This window comes from Lissotriton vulgaris, chromosome 4_1 (genome assembly GCF_964263255.1).
Source record: "Lissotriton vulgaris chromosome 4_1, aLisVul1.2, whole genome shotgun sequence".
NCBI classification, from domain to species: Eukaryota; Metazoa; Chordata; class Amphibia; order Caudata; family Salamandridae; genus Lissotriton; species Lissotriton vulgaris.
This window is the reverse complement of record NC_141691.1, coordinates 1,873,183,319-1,873,209,436: the sequence shown is the minus strand read 5'-3', so window position 1 is coordinate 1,873,209,436 and position 26,118 is coordinate 1,873,183,319. Positions and strand designations below refer to the sequence as shown.

At 41.7% G+C, this 26,118-nt stretch overlaps 1 protein-coding gene across 1 annotated transcript in view; it reads left to right on the top strand.

The window, feature by feature from the left end:
- The window catches only part of LOC147724659 (uncharacterized), a 1,014,146-nt gene that overhangs the window by 632,730 nt on the left and 355,298 nt on the right, over positions 1-26,118 (top strand). Inside the window, exons 15-16 of the mRNA XM_086918077.1 lie at positions 1,174-1,344; positions 10,919-11,037. Coding sequence (XP_086774203.1) covers positions 1,174-1,344; positions 10,919-11,037 — 290 coding nt within the window. The remainder of the gene's footprint in view (positions 1-1,173; positions 1,345-10,918; positions 11,038-26,118) is intronic.

The following is a 26,118-nucleotide window of genomic DNA, read 5'->3' as shown; positions in this document are numbered from 1 at the left end:
AATGAAAAATGGCGTTTTGTAACAGTTTTGTTTGTCTACTCATAGGGCCAATCGTATGTTCTGCACACTTACAAATGACGTACCAGGAGCTCAGCGCTTTCACGATTATTGCATCAAACACTTTGACTGAACATTTAGTTTAAAACAAGATAAAATGCTTATGTAGTATCACATCGTAGGGCGAATATGCAATTTGTTAAAATAGCATCTGCACAATCTCAGTTTTTCCACACCATACAGTTTGCAATCAATAATTAATATGACATCATCACATACATAATATGTTCAATAATGGAAAACAATGTGTTCGCTCTCAGCACTTTTTGGGCCAGATGTACTAAGGTTCCCATTAGCATTTCTTAAATAGCGACTCCGTAGGAATCGCTATTTAAGAAATGCAAAAGGATATTACAAAATTTGCGATTCCTTAATAGCAATTTTTACAGATGAGGAATTGCTATTAGGGAATCGCAAATAGGATTGCATTCCCCCCTATGGGTGAGATAGGAAATGGTTTACATTTCCTAAATTGCAATTTCCTAACAGGAAATTGCAATTTAAGAAATGCAAAGCCAAGGGTGCCTCTGGGCTTAAGCCCACCTGGAGGCACCATAAATTTCCTAGTGCACCTGTAAATGCACATAAGCTCTAAGGCATATGTGCACTTGTTGTCACAATAAAAAATGCCTTATTTATTTATGCACATGGTTTATGATAAATGCATTATTTATTTATGCACATGGTTTATAATAAATGCATTATTTATTTTGCACATGGTTACCAGTGACTTGAAGTCATGTACATCCTAGACAACTCACTCCCTTCTTTTGAGACAGGATTTACTCTCGTGTAATTTTACACCATACTGGGGTGATAGTGTTTATGAGTAAATTCTTTTACAAGTGCAAATTGAATTAGCCTTCGTAAGTTAATCCAGTTGCAAGTATATGTTAAATGTATGCATGCAAATGGCTTTGTGAATCTAAGAATATTGAAAACCATATCTTCAAAACCAACTGGAATAATATTCAGCTTGTTTCCTAATGTTATACTCCACTATGCAAGGTAGTTCACCCACTGGTCTTACTGAGGATTTTATAGTCTTTGTTTTGTTTTGCACATATGTTGCACGACTGCCATTCACTAATGGTGTATATTTTATCTCTTATACAGGAATGTGTTTGATTGGCTAGTTTATTTTATGCTTCTCATAGTAATTACAACTCACATTGCTGATATCGTTGAGCAAAACAACAGTGATCTCCACATCTCTCATGTGCGCTTCTTTTCTGTGACCATCATCTTTATCTGGCTGCGAATCATGAAGCATGCTCGTGCATTCAGGTAAACCTTTCCAGCATTATGTACTATGTGTGCTCGCGAAGACCATGCACCGTTTGTTTTTCTATGTAACCCCCTTCTTTTACAATATTGGTATTTCCTCAGTAATCCAAGGTTTAAAGAGTTGCAGAAGAGCTTAGTAAAATAACTATCTTGTATCAGCAGTTTGTCAACTACATTTCATTTACATTGGTTGATGAGACTTAGGGGCATATTATAAACACATTGCGATAAATATCGCAAAGCGCTGTTCCGCTATTATTTCTAACGCCGGCTATCGCTGGATTTCAATGCCGAGATAGCTCATTACTAACAATGATTATCTCTGAGGCATTATGAAATCCAGCAATAGCGGCGAAAAGCGACATCGCTTGAAAATCCGAGATAAAAATTGGAGATAAGGAAATCCTTGCTGGTATGCCCCTTTGACCTTAACCCTGCAATCCACCTTCCATTATGAAGATGCCTAAGTCACCTTTAAAGCAGGTGTTAAAATCCTGCGATAAGGTGGCTTAGGGCTATAATTCTTGTCGCTAAGCGGGTCTGCTGAAGGCTTGTAAATAAAGAGAAGTGTTCTTAGAGACTATTTCCATGTTGTTTTGCTCCGTAACGCCTACTTTGCATGTCATTAAAGATGGCATTCATGGCGATAGAAAATGGGCGCAAAACCATGGAAACTAGCGCTAATAAGACTTAGCATAAGCTTGTAAATAGGGCGATGAAATTATCGCCGATTTAGCGACAAAAAGTGCCTCTAATTCAGTGATAATGCCCTTGATAATATGCCCCTTGGTTTGTTGTGCTTTACTAAACAACCATTACAGCCAGAGACAGCGAACCCCCATGTTTCAATGTTTGGATCAACGGTAAAGGGCCCGGTTATCTAGCTGAAAAACTCATCCAAAATCAGCTGAATAGATGCCTTTGATCAGAGGAGGAATCTCTGCTCCTTATTCCCTGTTTCAAGAAATCTCGCATGGGTGTGAAAGCTTTCTTCCACTTAGCTCCATACTACTGGAATCAACTCCCGATTTATCTCCATAAGTGCCCGGAATATTTTTCATTTAGAAAACTTCTTAAGACCGAGCTCTTCTAAATTGTCCGCTCCTGGTCTGTTCTGACAGCTGTCCTTCCTACAGTGCGGAGTTATCCCTTTGGGGTTGATTTGGGAGCTCTATAAATAAATAAATGAATATAAAATAAACATTGTTCCTGCATGTATAAAATTGGACTACTTCATGCAGACACATGCTTTTGAAGTGAACACACTAATGGGAATTGTAGGTGTACATTATGTTTGTGTTGTGCTCACTATTTCTATGCATTCTGGAATAAACTGAGCAAGATACTCAATCTCAGGAAATATTTCAACTTTCTTTCACACAAGGCCCTAACTAATCCAAATAATTGATTTGGACTTACCATACAAACTCATGGAGTTCAGTTAGTCACAGACCTCAAAAGATCCTATTTTCCTGTGATGACGGAAAATTGCCTCCAGCTGAATACAGGAAAGACAGAGATTATGTTGTTTGGGAAGGCCCAACAACTCTGAAACTCTAAGTGGTGGCTCTCAAAACTTGGCACTGCTACTTCACCAAAAGAGGTTGAAACAAGCGAAAGAAGAACTTATTCGTGTGTGGGAAGAGACTTTAGATGCACAATGTTTTCCACTTCTGTTTCCTACAGGAGAAGGTAGTTGGTATGATGATCAACATGTACAGCTTCCTGCATCTGAATATAAATCAACTAGTTTATATTTAGAAGATGCATGTTTTAGACAAAATATATATATTTTCCATATATTCTTCACCTTTTTTTTTAACCCTTTTACCGCGGCCGGCAATTCCGCCGCGGTGCGGCGGCTATGATGAGTGGGCAGGGTCGCGTCAGCCAATGGACGTGGGCAGCACTACGGAGGTAGTGCAGGTGGCGGCCGTTGGCCAACAGAAGCACACAGCGGGTTAAAACAAGATCTATGCGCTATTATAGGGTGCTGCACATGTTGTCCAAACTGGCACACGATTTGCAAATATAACAGCTAGAGATTCTGTAGCTAAAGCTTACGGTAAAGATGAGGTATTTGAATACACTCTCAAAAATCTCATGGCGTGTCAATGTGGACTTGTTCCATCACCATGGCATTTGAAAGTATGGTGCATAACTTAGACACACCCACCTAGTTAGTAATTCTCAACTGTGTAGAGTACGCTTGGGCTGATCTGCATGATTTTCTCAGAAAAGCTAATTTCAGAATTTCTTTAATTCACTTTTAAAAAACCGGAGAACTTTGCTCTGAGGATCCAACATATTTTTATAGGTTTTTCAGCATCTATTTGAATATATATTTCACTTTATCAACAACAACAAAATCCTCAACTAGGTGAGGTCATTGACTACTTTTGGAGGAATGGATATCACCAAGAAGTATTCCACACATTCACATGTTACTGGGTGTATAAGGGGCACCATTATTTGGCTAGGACGCAGATGAGTCTGTTGTATCTTTTATTTCGGAGTCAGGACAAGACATTATACAGGAGAGACCAGCTAGTTATATAACATCTTGATAGCCTAAATCAACATTATTGGACACACAGGGTAAAGTACATGTAATCCAGGTTGCCAGCGCCCCAGAGATTCGTCCTTTCCCAGAAAACTGTGCAGCCCGATCAAAGCAGATGTACCCAGGATGAAATTGTGGAGACAGTGCAATGGTGTCCTGGAAAAGATAAAATCATATTTATCCATGAAGTGGCACCATTCTGGGCAAACCAGTTTTGACACCAAGCAAGCAGGATTCGAGGAAACAAACTTGGTGTTCAAAACACTTTAAACTATACAGATACTAGGAAATGACAAAGCCAAACTCAAGGGGGGTGTAGCCGCTTAAGCTGGGCCCTAGAGTGGTAAGTCCAGTTCAGTAGGACCTTCTAGAGGTGAAAACCTATTGTGACATGGAATGCTTGTATCAATCCTCTGTGGAGCAGGTAGGAAATACCGAGCCCGTGGGGGATTTTTGACAAAACATTAACAGACCCATTACTAAGTGGTCGGTGATGCTGATGCAGAATTCATTCTGCCAAAAATGGATATCTAAAATGAATGATAACACAGTCCCTGTGCATAGATTTTTCGAATGTGCCAATCCAGCCCACATGCCTCACCATCACAATATTACCACAGTCTTTCATGGATAAGTTAGAGTTGAAGGATAACCAATTTGATACTTTGTCTTTGAGTTGATCAAAGGTCTAAATATGTGGGTTATCCAAGCCAGGTACATTTCCCAAGACATCAAAAAAGGGACAGCCTCTAGAGGTAAGTTAGCATGTGGATGGATGCCCTAACGGGAAAGTATGAAGTTCAGAGTTGACCTGGTAAAATTATAGACCAGGTTACCCTTCTGACCTGCTACACATTCAGGTACACATTCACACAGGGTGGCAGGAGATGTACACCTTTCAGGGGGACCACCACTGGCTAATCAAAATTATTTTATAATTGTGTCCAAAGAGACTGTTGCATCCATCAAACGTGGTATAAAGGGGGCTTCAGTGAGAACAACAGATGAAACCTCAGGAGACACAGTGCCCACTCAAGGCTCACACGCCTTGGAAATTGTGACTATTTTGACTTTAATTTTACTGGCAAGTAAAGGATCCAAATGGGGTTTGAGAGTGTCAGTCAGTAGTGTCCGAAGAGGAGTTCAAGTAGACATACTTGTTGAAACACAGGGGCTGCTTAATGAACCAGTGAAGGGCCATGTATCGTAGGCTGGCTCAGTATATAGTGTCCACCTATGGTGAGGCACTGTGCATTGAATCCAGGCAACCCATAGAGATAGTGTTTCGGTCCCTGAAGTCCAGATACCTCAAGGGGCAGCTGTGGAGAGTCTCTAAGTTTTTTCTGCAGGGGTGTAAAGCAAGTGCATGTACCAATATAGTCAATCAGTACGATTTTCACACAACAAAGAACCACACCAGGTGAGTATAAAAATACAAATGGAGGAGTGTAAGCTGCATTGAGATCCTGATGTTCAAGATGAATAGGACATTATGTTGCCACAATACCACTGTCTCTTACCCTGCCACCTGCTGATTCACCACCTGCAGATATTGGAGGCTTTGGCGATCTTTTAGAGTGATCCTAAAAGTGCTTTGACATTCCTATGCCAGCCAAGCAAGCAGAGGGTTTTCTTTGGCCAAATTGCTTTCTGTCCTTTCGAGGCAGAGTTAGCAATCAGTACCTCTCTAGAATTTAGTTCCAGCAACAGTTCCAGCCATATTCCCAGCAGACCTATCGACCAACCTTTCCGGGTCAAGCCTACCGCTCGAATGTGATGCCTTTGTATTCAAGAGCATCGGGATACAAACAGGCATAGTCTGAAGATTCCAATTGGAGACAATGAGAAGCAGCAGGCCACTGTCACTTCAGTTCCACTTCTTTTTAAAAAATCTTTATTTAACCAATTTACTTCAGTTCACTTTAATTCGATCCCACCTTGTCCAAATTCTTCAATTAGTGGAAGCCCATAACTTCCGACAAATGGTTTTAGATGTTTTCCAGCATGGCTGCACCCTGGAATATGTTCAACAGCCTCCAAATTTTCCTCAACTGAGGGCATCCCATCATCCTCTTCCAATTCTCAAAAGGGAGATACGATTGATCCTCTCCTAACAAGTAATAGAAGAGGTACCATTTGATCAGCGCAGTCTGGGATTCTATTCACTTTTCTGCCTCATCAAGAAGAAAACATGGCAACGGAAGCAGATACTGGATCTCAGGTTCTTGAACAAGTTAATCCAAAAATCAACCATTCAGGATGCTTTTTCTCCAGGAGATCCTGCTTTTCATGGATGCAGAAGGTATCTATCCTCACTCAATCTCCTGGACACATATATTTCCTTATTTCTGTACACCCCAAACATTGCAGATTTCTCAGGTTCGAGGTGGCAGGTTGCCATTATCAATTTAACGTGCTATCCTTCAGGTTGAAGCCAGCCCCCAGAGACTTCACCAAGTGCATAGCCCAATAGGTACATTTTCTACGGTATTCTCGTCACCATGTACCTGAACGATTGGTTAGTCAAAGCTCCATCCTTCCAAGCAGCCAAGAAATCCACTCAGGCCTGCTGGCAACTGTTTCAGTCTCTCGGTCTCCGCCTTAACAAGGAAAAATCATCTTTCATCCCCTCAAGGTCACTGGTTTTTCTAGGGGTGATCCTTGACACAGAGCTCTCAACGGCCTTTCCCACAAAAGAAAGAATTTCACGTCTCCAAAAAATAGCATTCCTGCTCTCTTCAAGGAAATCAATTTCTATAAGGACATAGAAAGCCATGCTAGGTATGATGTCATCCTGCATCCCGTTGATCCGCTATTGCTACCTTTGCATGAGGCCCCAGCAGGAGCAGCTTGATTGATAGTGGACTCTATCTCAGGGATCCTTCAACAACATAATTTTCATAACTTCAGAAATGGCGTTTGCAGTGTTTTGGGGGAGAGTCAAGGACAACATCTCTTGAGGTCTCTTCTTCCTCCAGACAACACCACAGATAATGATGACTTCAAATGCCTCCTTAGAAGGATGGGGAGCCCACCTTCAGGATCTAGAAATCCACGGCAAATGGTCCTTAGAACAGGGGGGCAAGGGAGGCAAGGAAGGCAGTCCGCCCCAGGGGGGACGAGTTTTGGGGGCTGCATTCGGCAACCCCCCCTTCCTCCCGCTCTTACCTATGCCCTAAGTCCTAGCTACACAACTGCGAAAGAGGAAGCTTCGTATGACATTTATCTTCTGGAATTAAAGGCAGGGTTTTTCGGCTTTCAAGCCATTCTCCCAAGGAAGTCCTAGTCAGAACGGACAACACCACCACCATGTTTTATCTGCTCAAACAGGGTGGAACGAGGTTTCAAGTTCTCACAGCCCACATGCATCTGATATGGGAGTGGTTGATAGCCAACAGCATTTAATTAAAGTCGAACATGCCCCAAGAATGCAAAATGAGTGTGCTAACTCCCTCAGTGGGGACACTAAACAGTGTCACGAGTGTGGGAATCAATGACAGGCAACTGCAAAGGGTCTTCCAATCTTGGGGTTATCCAATTCTTGGTCTGTTTGCTACATCTCTCTAAAAAATACAAATTCCTTCACCAGCTGAGTTCCTCAACCGGGATCTTGGAGAGATGCCTTCTATTTCTCATGGGAAAGGATTTTGCTTACGTGTTTCTCCCTATTGATCTCATCCCAAGGATTCTCCAAAGAATGGAACTGGAGTTGTGCCAGTTCATTCTCATTGCCCCTGCATGGGCGAAACAGTATTGGTTCACTGAGCTGCATCGCCTATCAGAGTGTTCTCCCATTCACTTTCAGCTGACAGTTGATCTCCTCTCCATGAACCAGGGCCAACTGGTTCATCCAGAGTTTCAGACTCTTCATTTGCCAGCTTGGCTCCTCACCACACTAAGTTTAGAGCTCCAACAATCTCTGTAGAATGCAAGTCTATCCTTCACAAAGCTAGAGCTCATTCCACCTTTAAATGCTTCTTGGTGAAATGGAAGCAGTTCTGTGCATGGTGTGCTTCATATTCATATCATCCTTTTTCCTGCACACTGGAGCAGCTGTTACCTTATCTCCTGCATCTTGTCGAATCAGACCTTTCCCATTCATCCATAAAGGTACATTTGGCCTTCATCTTCAGATCCAGACAACATTCTGTCCAGCTGTCCTTGTAGTCCAATAGACTTATCAAGGAATTTATAAAGGGTCTCTTCAGGACTTACCCACCTATTAAGCCTCCTCCAGTGCTTTGGCAGCTAAACACTGTTTTGTCGCAACTCTTGAGGTCTCCATTCGATCCTATTCACAAGTGTGTCCTGAAATTCCTTTCTTGGAGGATGGCTTTTCTCTTAGCCATCACTTCTGCAAGACGTATTAGCAAAATTCATGCTTTAAACATTATGGAGCCTTGCCTTCAAATCCTGGAAAACAAACCAATTCTGTGCACTAATCCCTCATTTATTCCTAAAAAGTGCCTTCAACAATTTACCTCAATTAAACAGTGATTCTGCGGTATACAACTGTTACAACGAAGTTTTTACCACGCACTACCATTACAACGCAGGCATTACAACGCATACCATTACAACGCATTGCGCTGGGGGGCGCTCTAGGATAGGGAATAAGTATAATTTTATATCCAACACCTTCCCTAGTGTCCACGGGGACTGGAGTTGGAATATAAAATTATACTTACCACTATCCAGCACCTCTAAGCGCTATGCGTTGTAACGGTATGCGTTGTAAATACCGCGTTGTAATGGTATGCGTGGTAAAAGTATGCGTTGTAACGTCATACATCCGATTCTGCCTTTGTTCTTTCCAAATCCTTCATTAACGGCAGCGAGAGCTTTGCATTCACTGGACATTAAGCATTGTTTAAAATTCTATTTGCAAGGAACAAAGGCTTTCCGTAAGTCAACTCACTTGTGCATCTCTTCCTGCCCCTAGAAAAGGGCAGACTTTAACGTGGGCTAGCATTTCACACTAGGTCTCCTCAGTTATACTCTTATGCCATGAAAAGACAGGACATCCACTGCCTGCAAAGGGGAAGGCTCATTCCTCTTGGAAAGGTGCCTCCTCCTCAGCCCTCTTCGCAGGAGTGTCTCTGCCGGAACCCGCAATGGCAGCGACATGGGTGAACGCCTACACCGTTACAAAGCATTACTGACTTGATGGATGAAGTAAATCAGTTGTAGTGGTCAGGCTGCTCTACAGCGATAATTTCTATAACGTATGCTACTGTTCTGCTCTCAGCTGTTCTTTTCTTCTGTTGTACTATTTGCTTATAATTTAATTATGCCTAATATAAGTCTCTTTTGATTTTATGCAATTTCCCAGAAATTTAGGAGGCTACTCATATTCAGTATTATGTCATGGGGGATGGTTTGCCTTCCCGCAGTCATTAGTGCTGGATATTGCTTACTAGTCTGATTCAGTCATGTGAATCAATAGAAGCTACAATACTGGAGTAAAAACAAGTAAGTTACCTGTACACCGCGGTTCTCCAATGTTGCTATCTTTTGGAGATTCACATGTGATCCTCCCTTCTCTCCAATCAGCTAACCTTTTGCTACCTCAACTGTAGTTAGTTTACACTTGCGCTCAAAATCTAAGGTATGGTGGCTCTGCAGGGGATTAGTGCTCCAGGGTCTCAGCTCTGATTAGTTGAAGTTTGTATGTTTTGAAACTATGTAAACGGGTTACAAAATTCTATTGTTTTTCAATGAGGTTAAGGCTAATGCTTTAACACTACTCTTATTACTGTGACCATGGGACTCCCACCATGACGACGGGGAAGATTCAAGCATGTGAATCTGTAAAACATTTCAATACTGAAGAACCACAGTGCACAGTCAAGTAACTTGTTTTATATGTTTAATCCATTATATTTTTACCACAATATGTTGTGGCTATGTTACTATGTACTGTATGTATTGTTCTTTTCTTTTATAGATCTATTTTAATCTGAATAAAGATTTATGGCCAGATGTAGGTAAATCCGATTTACCGACTCTGAAATACCAACTCATACCGATTCGGTATTTAAGAGTCGGTAAATTGGAAGGAGGCAGATGTAGGTAAAAAATGACCGAATCTGTAAGAGTCGGTATTTACCGATTCTGTAAATACCGAATCTGTATTTCCCATTGATTCCTATGGGCCTTGAAGCCCATGGGAATGAATGGGAAATACAGATTCGGTATTTACAGAATCGGTAAATACTGAATCCTGCAAGGGTGCAGGGGGTGTCACTTTGGCACCCCAGTTCCGGACTTGTGTGCCACATTGCACAGGTGTGCATGCACAGATGTGCATGCACACCTGAATTCGGTATTTTACCACCCAATAGGATTGGGTGGTTAAATACCAATTTTTAAGGGCCTGTGGCACTCTTAGGAGTGCCACCTACATGTGGTTTTTCCCAATCGGTAAATATACCGATTCGGTATTTTACCGATTCTGTAAATTTACTGATTCGGTAACTTTACAGAATCGGTAAAATATAGGCCCCCTACATCTGGAAACCCTAATACTGGTCGGTAACGGCCGAATTCGGCCGTTACCGACCGGTATTAGGGCTCCTACATCTGGCCCTAAATGATTATACTTTAGATAGCAAAAACTTGTTAACATTTTGATAGACTGCGGTCATGTTTGATGGAGCAATCCATTCAACATTGAACACATTGATAAGATCCACCGTGACTCTGCTTCCTGTCAAAGACTAGAGGTGTCCACAGAGTTGGCTGACATTACTAAAGGCGGGGTACAGATACTTCATCAGGGTGACAGAATATTTTTTTCCATCACCCTGATGGAGTAAATACCATACTCTACACTCTAGACCAGGCCTAGAGTGTTTTACAAGTCTGATATATAAAGGATTAGGTGAATATTCACAAATAAAAGATGTAAAGCATTAATTTAATACATGTTGGTGAGCTTACCATAACTTTCACTAATGATAAACAAACTAGCAGAAGATAAATGTCCTCTGTGAACTTCTTCCTTTTTAGGGCTCTCGGCCCCTTCATTGTGATGCTAGGGATAATCACTTCTGACATCCTGAAATTCCTGTTCCTCTATGGAGAATTTTATATACCATATGCTTGCTCCTTCTGGATCATATATGGAGGTAAGGTTTTACATCTTTAAATGTACTAGCTAGGTGTTTTCATAATTCAATATAATCTTTTATTACTTTCTTGTTGGATATAATATTGACCCCAGTTTTTTCTATAACTCACATTGCCTCGGTCTTGGACTATAATAATGCACTACAATGCGTAATTCGAGCACTTCATAATCATCTTATTGTGGATAATGGGAACCTTTACTCTCCTACTAGATGCGGCTACCAAACTTTGTACTAAGGTCCAGATTGCAGACATTTTTACCTGGTTTGCATCACCGAGATGATGCAAACCTTTGCAAAAATGTTTTTTTTTAATGTCTTTCTGCCTCAATGGGACGTTGAATGGGTGATACAATATTAGACCTGGTGCTGCTCCCAAATATAATGCCATTTCGAAACAGGTGTTAATAAGGGAAAGTGCTATTATTTCTTTTAACTTTAAGTTTTAAAGTTTGTCTAGGCATAGTATTTTATACTAGAAGAGTACCCTGTGATGTTAGCCAAAGTTCGAGGTTTGCAGGGTACTGTGGGTTAGAAAAGGTTGTGAGATCCATACATGTCTCAACTCACTGGACTCGTCAGGGTGTCTAGTTTTCAAGTATGCCTGGGTTTAGTAGATTTTCCTGGTTGGCTGCTGATCTCTAGCCGGAATCCTTCAGCTACCACCAAAAAGGATCGATTTTGATGGGGAAAAATTGATGTCTCCAAATAGTATTTTGAAGCCTTACTTGTCACAGGCGATAGGCACAGCCACACAAGTGGGGTATCGTTTTTGTTAAGAGAAGTGAGAAACGCTAAGTTGCGAGAATCCTGTGGATCCTTGACATTTCAGTACTTTTCCTCACAGAGATGTGGGGAAAATATATGATTTTTGCCAAAGTTTGAGGTTTGAAGGGCATTGTGCAGGACAAAAGGTAATGAGTCAATGCAATTCACACCACCCTGGACTCATCTGTGAGTCTAACTGTCAGAAAGGCCTGGGTTTGGTAGGTGTCCATGGGTGGTGGCTGAGGCAGGTCCCTATCTTAGCAGTTACTCACATCACCAAAAAGAGTAGTTTTTCAAGCCAAAATTGGATATCGCCAGGCTGTGTTTTGGGGTATCTCCTGGCATGGGCACTACACAGAGCCACATAAATGTGGTACTAGTTTTATTGGTAGAAGTGTGGGAACACAAAATAACAGTATCTCACAAAAGAGGTCAAGTTGGAGTATTTAACACCACCCACCATACTACTCCTAAATTGCTATCTCACAAAATAAGTATGGGGTAGGTGACAACAACCTAAGGTAGGGACACTAGTGGGCTCGGAAGCACTACTGTTTAAAGATGAGAACCCTCACTCAACCTAGGGTGACATGCTTCATCATTGGGTACCCTCTTCACACTGGTACCGCAGGGTAACCAGTGTGGACTACAACTCCCCTGTAGGAGAGGAGCGGAGGGATTATTTAGCATGTCATCCCCATTATCAAGTTTGTGGGGGAGAGAGGGCCAGAGTGCAAACAAAATGGGACCCAATTATGAAGTATGTCACCCTAGGGTGAGTGGGGGTTCTTGTCTTTAAACAGTAGTGCTTCCGAGCTCACTAGTGTCCCTACCTTAGATTTTTGTTAGCTGCCCCATACATATTTTGTGATAGAACACAAAATAATAGACACTTTGTATTAATAATTGGATTTCTTCAAATGTAAGTGAGTGTGCAAGAAAGAACACATTTTGCAAAATGCTCTCGGAATTACATGAGAATATGGGTAATCTCAAATTCAGAGGGGTACAAGCAACCACTGTTCCTAAACTCAGTATCTTGTACACATATCAAAAATGCATAGGGTTCCTTCATACCCATTTGTCTTTTTTACCATGATTTTAAAACATGAATTGTTGCATGGTGAGTATGCAAGGAAACATCATGAGCCGCAGCTCAGTTGCTGTCTCTAGGTATCACATGTTTTTGGACAGCCAACAAACACTAGATATCTTTGTGACCAGAAGGGTCTGCCTGTTATAATAATCTATTACGTTTTTAAATCAGCCATTGGGTCAAAAAATTACAGATGAAATCACAAATTTCTATTTTTTTCCTTTTTATTTTCTCATTCATTTTATTTAATCCAATGGTTAGTTTCTATGAGCAATGCACACAAATCACTCCTTGATAAATATGAGATTTTATTTCTAGTTTTCAGAAATATATCGCTATCAGTGTTCACCTGTGAGTGTCACGCTTGTTTCCACCCCAAACTGCAAGTAGGTTATGTTATGTTATGTTAATAACTTTTATTCGGAGCACAGCTGCCCCAGCGAAGGGGCGTCCTGGCGCCTGATCAAGTACCAAGGTTGAAACAACAAAAAAATAGGAAAAATTCAACACAACTTAGAAAAATACAAAAACTGTGGTTAAAGAAAATTGGTTTTCTTTTACAACTCTGCTTGTTCCTAAACACTGGGAAGATGCTGATTGTAGCACAGAAAATATCCAGTTGATGTCATTTTTATAAAAGAAAAAAAAAACATATGCTTTATTTCACTGCATATTTTTTCTCATTTTTTCACACAAAAGTTGCTATATTTGGACTTCAGAAGAATCTAACTGGAACCTTTAAAAACACCCCAAAAAAAGACTGCAAGTTTGGACTAGATATTTGGATTTAAAAAAATGAGGAAGTCTTTAGCACCCCAAGGATCTAAAAAGGGCTCAGCATTAGGAGGAGAAAAGCCACAGCAGCGAAGAGGTTCAGAGAAATATTATTATCCAAAACATTGATAAAGCAGTGAAAGAAGCTGGTATCCTTTGGCTCATGATTGGACTCAATGTGTCTGTCATGCATTTATGCGAGAGATTAGTCTAATCCTTTCTCATAAAAGACTATTTAGATCAAGTGTGGCTTGTTGGAAGGTTGTGCTGTGTCACAGTGTAAGCCACTGCTTAAGGATCAGTCTAGTTAATATTGGTACTATATATGGATATCAGAAACTGAGTTGTAGTTAAAGCAGAATCCTAAATATAGCCTTTATCCTGAGTGGGGAATGAAACTCATTGTTTCATATAAAGAGAGTGTTACAAGGAAACTAATAGTAGAAATAGTGTCTAAAAAAGGCACAAAAAACTTGACAAGTTAACAAAGAGGGCGATAAATTAGTAGCATTTTTAAAGAAACGTTTGATTCACAGACTATGTTAATTCTTTTTTAAAGAGACTTTATTTAAATAACCAATTGAACATAAAGGAAGCTATACAGAAATATTATATTGGAAAGTAGAATTTAGCACACAATAAAAGACTTTAATCATTTTAGTAGGGGTGAAAAGGTCAGGGGGAGGAAGGAATAATTACGAAAGATAATCCTTATAAACAATAATTAATCCTCACAATTTGACACTTGATATAAAGAATCGATAGGTAATACAATATGGAAGTAATAATAGCATTAAATAGTTAGAGCCTTTGTATATAAGAAACAACAGAAAGGTAAAATATTCATGGCGGCTGAAAAGTTTTTGACAATGTTTAACTTGTGGATGACATACAATTAGCAGTAGTGTTAAAAAAAGAGATTAGTAGTAACTATAACAATTGAGCATTATGAGAATTAGTGTATGGAGATAGTCATATACATAGTATCCCATTTATAATGGGACAGACATAGTTCCACCAACCTTTATATGATAATTCAGACGAACATTTCCAGTTCATCACAATTTGTTGGAAGGCGTTTGCTAAGAAAATATTTTATAGTTTACAATCTGGTAAGGTAGTAGAAAACCCATTAAAGTGCCTAAAATGGATATATTATATTGAAGGAGTGCTATTTGTTTGATTTGTGACCAGACTATGCCAAAATGAGAGCATATCGGGACACGAAAATAACATGTATGATGTCAGCCTTGGGAAATTTACAGGACCAACATTGAGATGAAGATGATGGTGAAAATGTTGAACAACAAATGGGGGTAAAGTAAAGTCTGTGGCAAATAAAGAACAGGATTTACGTGATGTTAGCTGCTCTAGAAACATTATAAATGCAAGACCATACCTTATTTCAAAAAGTGACATCCCAATTAACACCAAGGTCTCCTTCCGAAAGAAGTGCATCTCTGGATTTGGTTCAAGATGGAAACGAGGATGAGAGAACTTTGTAAATTATAGATGCTTTAGAAGAGAAGTAAGAAGTTTGGTTAGGTCAGTCTTCTATGGTAGAGAGAAAGGATCAACTGGTAGGGAGAAATGTGTGTCCAAGATGGTGTTTATATGTAAATAAAATCGAATATGAAAAGTTTGAGGCATTTAAATATCTGTTCACGTTGAGGAATATCATTTTGTATTAGTTGATTTACCCACATAATTCTCCGATGCTTCCAAGAACTCAAAAAATCAGTCTCTCATTAATTTGAACAAGTTTCTTATACCAGATAAAAATAGCGAGGAAGGCAGATTCAGTCAGGGTGCAGGAAGTGAAGGTGGATCTTATCAAGGAAGTGTTTTGTTTAAATAGTGGGGAGGGAATGACAGAAGCTTTAGAAGAAAAATAGAATATTTCTTTTGGAGAAAAGGGATGAAGAAGAGTTTTTTCAATATGTAGCCATTACGGAGAACAGAGTGAGATAGAATCAGAAATCGAAAAAGGAAGCTTGGCATAAACCAAATACAGTTGATTGTTACTAAAATTTGGAAAATGTACAGACTTAAGACCGACTTAAGACAGACTTAAGACAGACTTAATTTATTTATCAACAGGAGGACAAATTTCCTAGATCAGGGTGCAAAAGTCACCCACAGACTTAAGACAGACTTAAGACAAACTTAAGACAAACTTAAGACTGACTTAAGACAGACTTAAGTTAGGATTTTGTCTTAAGTCTGTCTTAAGTTTGTCTTAAGTTTGTCTTAAGTCAAACTTAAGACAAAATCCTAACTTTACTACTACTAAATGCCTTCTATGAATACCAAAAGTAGTAAGTTTAGGATTTTGTCTTAAGTTAGTTCTGCGAATCGGCCCCATAATCATCAGCGTACGACACTAGTTTGAGTTGACAGTCAACATAAGGGAAGCCAGAGATGGATATGTTAAGATGAATAAGGGTAAGGAAAGGTTCAAGAGCAAGGTCGAATATTAACGGAGATAAAGGACAACCCTGTCAAACACCACGTCGTAAAGTAAAATATGGAGACACCACAACGTTTAGAGAACCAGCTGCTTGTGGGATTGATATGAGGGAAATCAGAGCAACTATCTTAGGACCAAAACCATGCCAGGCTAACGACTTTAACATAAAGTACCAGTCAATCCTATCAGATGCTTTTCCTGCATCTATTGTTATTGCTTCAAGAGGAATCTTAAGAAGAGGAGCCTTACTAAGAACATTAGGAAACAGTTTAGTATTGTCAGAGGAAAATCTACCTTTAATGAAGCCTGACTGTTATTTCCCATCTCTCTTCCGCCGGCCTAACAATCATGAGCACTTTGCATCTTCCCCACCAGGCTGTAATGTACAGCCTGGTGAGGAACATGCCCAGTCTCCCATTTTGCTTGAACCAATCACAACGTTGCTTTACAGCGTTGTGATTGGCTCTGGGGAGCCTGAGAGCTCATGTGCTTTTTGCTGCCGGGGGAGACAGGAAGAAGGAAGAGGACGGAGGAGAGGCAACAGCCGGCCATCACAGGTAAGTTTTATTTTTTTACTTCACCCACACCACCACCCGCCTCACCATCACCGCCCGGTAGCAGCTGCCCCTGTGTTTCCTCAACGAATAGACAAAGAGCTCGAATTTCTTCCAACAAGATCTCTAATGAAATTGGAGATGGTGGCTTTTCTGATGACAGGGGCTCCTGCTTAAGTATCTTATTCTTAGAAGAAGGTGAAAGAGCTTTGTCAGAATAAGGTTAAAGAGCTTTGGCTGAGACTGTAGAGGCAGATGTAGAGCGGACAGTAGCTAAGTACACCATTTCAAAGGAAGAAACCAAACTAGCCAACAAAGGACCCTTAGACGAGGGATCAGAGTCTAATGAAGAAATTGAGTGTCATTTGGAAAAGATATTTTCCAAATTTCCTACATTAAATGTACGTAATAATAATCTTGAATGTATCCTATGAAGGATGGAATTAACATCAATTCATAGTGCAATGCTGGCCTAATATGTTGAAAACTGAAATAGTTTATACTGTGGTAAAGTTGCTTGTTGAGTAGGCATGAGTGTTATGGAAGGGTGCCATATTTAATCAAGAAGTATGAGGAGTGCCAGACACATAGATGTTCTGGTTGAATAATGGCAGACTTGTATTAACACTACTTGACAAAAGTAAAGCAAAGCTTCTAGTGGAAACAGGCATCCGATTTGCAAGTGCAGATTTGTAGAAATTACTAATTTATAGAAAATGTGACAGGAGGAAACCAACATCAAGGGAAACTGGGTGGAAGCGTGTTACTAAGCAAACTGGCAATCCGTCAGAGCGACAAGGAAACGAAGCAGGAAAACTTGTTGAAATGATTGCCCATGTTTGGATCCTTGAAGGTGCACATGGTAGGGCAGCGATTTTCTGAGTGATTATTCTGCAGGTGGTTGCATAAACTGCACCGAGGGTTCTGCTGAAGTGCAGAGGAGGACAATCAGGCAGCCATTTTAGGTGATACTGAAGCCACGCCGCCAATACTATGTTTATTATAAAAACAAAGAGTCAGCAATTGTAATGTTTGGAGTGAGAAGCTGGTTAAGTTGTAAAGAGAAGTTTTAAATAATTGTCACCCCACCACCAGTTGAATGCATTTGATCAACATGTACAATCAAGTCACCACTTGGAATAGCAAGTGCAATATCGGGGCCAGAATGTTCTTACAGCCAGACTTTTTTCCAAAAGTTAACTCGGCCAGTTTTCAGTATAAAATCTAAAAAACGGTCTGTGGCATATTTAGGCAGGGAGCGGGCATTGATTAAACATATATAATGAGGGCAGTAATTATTGGTAAATCCAGCATGACATACCTAACCTTTCAAACCATTCTCCAAAGGAAGAGCAGACCGTGGTACAGCACTGGATGAAGAGAAGCAGGACAATCCAGGGTCATAAGTGAGCCATGGAGGTTTAGTTAAAATGTGGGAGGTGAAACGCACATTAAAACACTGCTTCAGAATGATAGAAATAATGTGACTCACACACTGTTTCAACAACTTCCCACTTCTTTCGTGGGACCTGCTACTAGGTATTTCTCTGCCATGACAGACAAATACACAGTATTACATCCATTTGGGCCTCCCACGATTCTGTTTGTGAATTCCTGGTATACATTGGAAAATACAAGGAAATTTATTTATACCAGAAACCAACTGATAAGTAGTGAATATGTGATCCAAAATATAAACGTCCTTCGTTATGAGTTTAGAAAGAAGCACAATATATAGGATTAAAGCTTCAGAGTGATGCGATGAGAAGCCATTGTGTCAGAGAATCACCAATCTTAATCTTAAAATCACCAACAATTGATAAATTGCTTCCATTGAGACTAGCATTAGAATAGAAATATTGCCTAAAAAGGCTGAAAAAACTGGCCATGTTAAACAGGTGGACGATAAATGAGTAGCAGACATTGGGTTGAAAAACTGTAAGTTGCACAGCATGTGACTTCTTCACAAGTAATAAGTCTGCAACTTTCTCTTTACAGTGAACCTAGTACCCCATTGTGGCTCTATATTCTCTCAGGGTCCCAAAGCAGTGCAGTCCAATACTTAGGCGAGGTGGTGTTGGCTAGTATCCCAGTGTGGCTGATAAAGAACAGTAACACTCAATTCAAGTAAGCTTTATTTCGGTTTTTGAGTTTAAACCCATAAAAGCAGCAAAAAGAAATACATACATGTATATAAAAATCAACAGTTCATTACAATGTTGAGAACGGATATTTAAAGCAAACTAAAACCAATCTAGTGAAAAATAAAAACCGCATGGTAGACAGAGTCCCCTTTCACCAAGTGTTATAGTTCAATGTTCTGTGGCCAGGGTAAAAATCAAACAAGTCCCAAATAGAAATAGGGCCATCTCCAATTTTGGGCTGGGAAAATCTTAAAAATGGGACAATGTTCCTGTGTTTGAATTTGATTAGTATCAGGTCTCCCGGAATGTCTTTGGGCAACATCCCCAGCCATCCCACTCTCCTGACGCTCAGGATTCCGCCATGTAGGTCAGGTGGCAGCGGTCTGTTGTTATTGAGCCAAAAGATGGCTTTATTCAGCAGATCCTGGCTTGTTTCATGTTTGTCCTGACTAAGTTCAGGGACCCCGGAGAGAATAGTCACATTCGGTGTCTTCTTTCTTGAGGGAGCCTAAGGGCTTTAAGAGGGGGGCGAGTGGGCTTAGAAGTAACTTTACTGACGCTTAGGATGGGTGTGCTGACAGAAGGATCAATTGTTCGTTCTTTCCTGTGTTCGATGGACTTGGGGTTCACAAGGTTAGTAGAGAGGGTAGGACGAGAGGGAATAACAGTATTTACAGGTGATGGTAGAATCCTTTGTACTATTTGTTCAACATCAGACAACCTATTTCCCAGATCCTGAATTTTTGAGAGCAAAGGTGATAAAGCCGCATTCAACAGTCGCTCAATATGGGCCAGTAGGGTCGATTGGAAGGGGGAAACAGAGTCATTTGACGTGATCACTGTCTTAAGTGGCGTTGATACGCTTGGGTTGACGGAGGAAAAAGTGGGGGTACAACACATTCGGGCGGCATTTGGTGGGGTAACCTCATTGTGCCTTTTGTTGACTGGTTCCCGAAACGGCGTATCAGATAGAGGTAGGATTATTTCAGGGGCCTGGGAAGTGCAGTTTATGAGATCCGTATCTCTGTCCATTGTAGGGGAAGTAGAAATATCAGGGGCATAGTTTGTGCCACACAAGGCATTCAGTTCTTCCCAGACAGACATAGTAGTTAAGTTACAAAAAGGGCCCCAATACGTCACTAAACAAATCACAACGCACAAGAAAAGGGTAAAGTGTCTCTATACCTCATCCTTTGATGGGGCCAAGTGGGGTGGCCCGTCCCGTCCTCCTCGGGTCCTCCTCGGGCCACAGAGGGCCCGCCCTTTGCCCGGGCTTAGCCCCGGGCGCTGACCCGCGCGCATTCCCACGACGCAGGGATTCGCGCTGTCCTTTAGCGCACCTCCGGGGGCGAGACAGGAAGCGCGCCTTCCAAGGCGCAAGAGGTGTTGGGGGATGTAGTCCCCGGTCTGCCGCCTCGCCGCGTCCGTCCAAAGCGGCAGGCTGCAGGCAGCAGGGAGCCTGGAAAATGCTGCTGGAGGGCAGCGCTGGGGCTGCGAGGGTCCGGTGCCCTGCTGAGATGACCCTCCCAGGTAGGTGAGTCGTCTGGCCGAAGTAACACTCATAAATCATCATCCAGCCACTGTTTATTTCTTATAAAGCACTGGCTGCCTTTAGCAGACACACACACACTTCTGATTACTTTACGTTAATCTACAAATATCTCCCAACATTCAGATGGAAATACCTAGGGAGACCCTCTCATAAAGGTACACCCATACTGCACCCTAACCCATGTAACCACAATAAACCCCACCTGCACTAGACACAATCTAAGTGGGTGTTTTTATCAAACTTGCAGGTATTGGATTTGTCAGGGTGTGGCCAATTAGCAAAAGCAAAAACATTGTTTAAAACAATAGGGGTGAAACATTTTACAATGATATTCATTAAAGCCAATCATGGCTCACTGTTAACCTTTCTGTTGTCAATAAAGCATTTAAAAAATGTGTTCTTGGCCATCACTAGCACAAGTAATGCTTGACTACTAACTTTGAGTTTATCAATTAAACCTTTTAATGACCTTGTGTAAACCAAATGTCATTGCATTATTGTTTTCTTTGTTAATAATGCATTGTTCATTTGATTTAGTGTGTACTTGAGTCTGTCTTCTACTTTTAACATGCTACAACTAAAGTTTTAGGGGTCCCACACCCCAGACCTCTGTAAAAACACAGGCTCAAGGAACACCTTGAAACTGATTAAACATATTTTTCTCGATATTACTGACTTCAGTCTACATGTCCATAATAAAGTCACAAAAAGACAATCTGTTGGGTTTGGACATACCTCACAAATCTGATTAGCTTGAACTCGTAACTGGCAGGAGACAGGAGATTTTTCAAAGGTGAGTGACCAAGCCCCAAGGAAACCGATCGAATTACATTTGAAACACAGCCTGGAAAGTCTTGCGAAGATATTCTGCCTAACCAAGAAAGCAGTGTATTTGAAATTAAATGTCTGGCCTTTACTGTGATTTTAGACACCATCGTTTCAAAAAGAGGAATCAACAAATCACTTTGGGTTTCAGGAAGAATTGATTGGCTAAATAACAATTTTTGATGAAGGGTTGACTGCCTAAACGAAGATTTTCAAAAACGTACAGAAAAGTAAGCATTCTCTGTTTGGCGTGTGTAAGAAATAAAATCAAAACATACAAGATGATGGACGGAATGTTGCACATTGGCAAAACATTAACCTCAGTCACAGATCTGGGTTTAATCCATCGTTATTTTGCTCACCAAGCCACCCCAGTTCAGACATGGCCATATGCAAATCAGCCTTGACTCTGTGCCTCATGGGAACACTCCAGCCCGAACTGCCAAGCCAGGTCTTCCCTGGACCGGAAACAAGCATCCCTCCTAGGACTGGTTTCTGGCTATCAGCCATCTTCAGCCAGGATAGCCTGACTCCAGTGGCGTAGTGAGCACGGGACCCACGTCTGGGCATACCCTCCCCACATAGGGTGAACAGCAAAACACACAAGATGATGGACGGAATGTTGCACATGGGCAAAACATTAACCTCAGTCACAGATCTGGGTTTAATCCATCGTTATTGTGCTCACCCAGCCACCCCAGTTCAGACATAACCATATGTAAATCAGTCTTGACTCTGTGCTTCATGGGAACAGTCCAGCCCGAACTGCCAAGCCATGTAAGAAATAAAATCACTCAGTTCATGCATGCATGCAAACTACGAGAACCATACTACTGGTTGTGAGTACAAATAGGTAAACAGTTAAGTTCACAGACATTCATATCAACAGCACACACAGAAATTATGTCACTAAAACACAGTAGTTTTTTCTTTTATAGTATCCAGTAGTTTTTTCTTTTATAGTATCCAGTTGTTCTGTGTCCTGAGGAGAACTACCAAATTAAGAATGGTTCAAAACAAGCCGACAGTGTTGCGCATCAGAGAGTGTGTTGTAAAGATATAACTGCAAAAACCACAGTTGATGGACAGAATGCAGAACAATGTCATACATTCACCCCAGTACAGAGATCTGGGCCTAAATCCATCGTTTTTTTTGCACTCCACTCCACCCCAGTTCAGACATGGCCATATGCAAATCAGTCTGACCCTATGCCTCATGGGAACAGTCCAGCCCGAACTGCCAAGCCATGCCTTCCCTGGACCGGAGACAAACCTTGAAACTGATTAAACATATTTTTCTCAATATTACTGACTTCAGTCTACATGTCCCATAATGCCGTTGGGCAGTCACAAAAAGACAATCTGCTGGGTTTGGACATACCTCACAAATCTGATTAGCTTGAACTCGTAACTGGCAGGAGACAGGAGCTTTTTCAAAGGTGAGTGACTAAGCCCCAAGGAAACCGATCGAATTACATTTGAAACACAGCCTGGAAAGTCTTGTGAAGATATTCTGCCTAACCAAGAAAGCAGTGTATTTGAAATTAAATGTCTGGCCTTTACTGTGATTTTAGACACCATCGTTTCAAAAAGCGGAATCAACAAATCCCTTTTGGTTTCAGGAAGAATTGATTGGCTAAATAACAATTTTTGATGAAGGGTTGACTGCCTAAACGAAGATTTTCAAAAACGTAGAGAAAAGTAAGCATTCTCTGTTTGGCGTGTGTAAGAAATAAAATCAAAACACACAAGATGATGGACGGAATGTTGCACATTGGCAAAACATTAACCTCAGTCACAGATCTGGGTTTAATCCATCGTTATTTTGCTCACCAAGCCACCCCAGTTCAGACATGGCCATATGCAAATCAGTCTTGACTCTGTGCCTCAAAACCACACCATCTCCTAAAAATAGGACAGTAGACACTGCGTTAAAAATGGCACTGGTCAATTGCCGTTCTTTACCAAAGCACGCCACGGAAATCGCACTACTGATCGAAGATCTAAACGTGGACATTCTGTTTTTAACAGAAACGTGGCTCGGCTCGTCCTCGGGCCCCGACATCGTTCGGGCCCTACCCGCTGGATATTTGATCCAGCACAGAGATCGAGAACTTAAAGTTGGCGGAGGGATCGCCATTCTATATAGGGAACACTTAGCTTGTCGCCTGATCGACAGCACTATCCCAGACTGTGAGAGTACACAATTCTCCATCTCCCACTCCTCAGAACTTTCAATCTTCGGTCTTTTAATCTACCGTCCACCGGGCCAGATTGGTCAATTTATAGAAGGGCTAACTTAAACAATTCTGGAATCAGCCACCATGGTCTCTAATTTCATAGTGCTAGGAGACTTGAACCTCCATTTTAACAACCCTTTGGACACTATTGCTACAGAATTAACCAAAGACTTAGCTGCTTGCCAACTTAACTTGATTGTTCAATACCCTACTCACTCTAAAGGGAATCTCTTAGATCCTATATTCTCCAACGTTGCAGAATTGTCTACATCTGTACCATATTCTATCCCCTTTTTAGACCATATGGTAATACCTTTTTCTTGGAAAATCAACACACCATGCACCAATCAACCCACCCATAAAACCTTAGGTAGGCGTTGGACAAGGTTAGAACCTAGCGACTGGATAGAATCTCTGAAGCAGAACGAACCTATGGCCAACCAGAATATCGATAGGGCCAATACAGACTTCAACCAATGGATAGAACAATCATTAGACAGTGTGCTTCCCAAAAAATATATCTCAAAGAAAAAAGGTCCGAATAAACAGCTTTGGTTCAACTCAGACCTAAGGTCCCTTAAGCAGGAATGCAAACGAGAGGAAAGACAATGGCGAAAAAACTTCGACGAGGAGAAGAACATTAAATATAAACTCACAATCAAGAAATATAAAACTGCACTTAACGTAGCCAAATCCACCTTTTATGCTGAAAAATTCGGAAAATCCACCAACGCTCCCAGAGAAATGTTCAGAATAGTAAAAACTTTGACAAGGGCCCCCGATCCCCCCTCATCCAAGCGTTCATCTGAAGAATCTGGTGCTCGTTGCAACGAACTAGCAAACTTCTTTGCCACGAAAATTGAAAAGATTCTTCTTTCTCTCCCCCCACTCCCAGCAGCTGAGTCCAACCCTCCTCTGAGGGATGACATCAATTCTACCTTACCTCACCCTACATCCTTCCATCCGCTCAGTGACGATCTCTTCCCTTCCCTTTTCAACTCCATAAAAAGAGGTTCTCCCCTTGACCCCGCCCCCATGTCCATCCTGAAATTAGCCCTCCCCCATGTTAGTAAAAACATTATTGACCTTGTCAACACTTCCCTGGAGTCTGGCACAGTACCTCAAGACTGGAAGCTAGCCATGGTAAAGGGCCTGTTGAAAAAGCCAAACCTCAACCCTGAAGACTTTTCCAATTACCGCCCCATCTCCCTCCTCCCTGGCATCAGTAAGCTCACTGAAAAATGGGTGAATAAACAACTGGCAGCCTATTTGGAGTCCCATAACCTGCTACACCCCACCCAAACAGGCTTCCGAAAAGGACAGGGAACCGAAACAGCTTTGTTGAGGGTGGTCGAGGTATCCAGGAGGATTCTGGACGCAGGTGGCAGCGCGGCCATTATCCTCCTGGACCTCAGCGCCGCCTTCGACACGGTTAACCACTGTGTCCTCCTAGCCCGTGTAGAGAGAATTGGAGTCCCAGGAAAGGCCCTGGAATGGCTTGAATCTTTCCTTAGTAATAGATTCTTTAAGGTATTCTCAGATACCAACTGCTCCCTTCCAGTGCCATTACAGTGTGGGGTACCACAGGGCTCCTCCCTTAGCCCCACACTGTTTAATGTGTACATGGCACCTTTGGCAGAGGTAGTGGCCCCCTTCGGAATCCAGCTGGTAAGCTACGCTGATGATACCCAGCTAGTAGTTTCCCTTAACCAGGCAGACTCCCCTCCAAACAATCTTTGCAGCTGCCTGGGTGCGGTCGCAGAGTGGATGGATGCATCCCATCTGAAATTGAACGGAGGAAAAACCGAGCTGATGCTGCTCGGAAGGAAGGCCACCTTTAATACCTTCTCTATGTGTCCTCCTTGCATGGGACTCGGGCCTACCCCAAAAACTGAGATAAAAAGCCTCGGGTTCTGGCTCGACACGGAGTTATCCTTTAAAATCCAGGCAAGAAAGACAGTGGCCACTTGCTTCGGTTTAATGAAAACCATCCGCAAAATCCTCCCCCAGCTACCCGAACCTGCCAAGAAAACCATAGTCCAGTCTCTCATTTTATCAAGGCTGGACTATGGAAATGCACTCTACCTAGTAGCCCCCACTTCAGTCACCCGACAACTTCAGATGGCCCAAATCTCCGCAGCAAGGCTACTCACTGGTACCAGCCATTGTACCTCAGCAGCACCTTCACTAAGAACCCTGCATTGGCTCCCAATAAAGGAGCGGGTCCACTTCAAAACCCTCTGTCTGGTCCATAAAACTCTCTATGGGAATGGCCCCCCCATCCTGAACGATATGATCAGACCATACACTCCATCTAGAGATCTCCGCTCTAAACAGCAAAACCTCCTCATAATACCCAGGACCAACAGAGCCCGATCTGGGGACCGTCTCTTCTCGCGAAATGCAGCAAGGCTGTGGAATGCCCTCCCGCTCTCACTTCGCCTAGAACCCAGCCTGCTGGCATTTCGAAAACAACTTAAAACAGCACTGTTTCCTAAGACATAGATGAGTTAGCTCTCATATCTCAGACCTTTTTCTATCCCTTCTGTTCAACATCAAGCGCTGGGATGCTTCCGAGTAGCCATGCGCTATATAAGAACCTCTTCAATTCAATTCAATTCAATGCCTCATGGGAACACTCCATCCCGAACTTCCAAG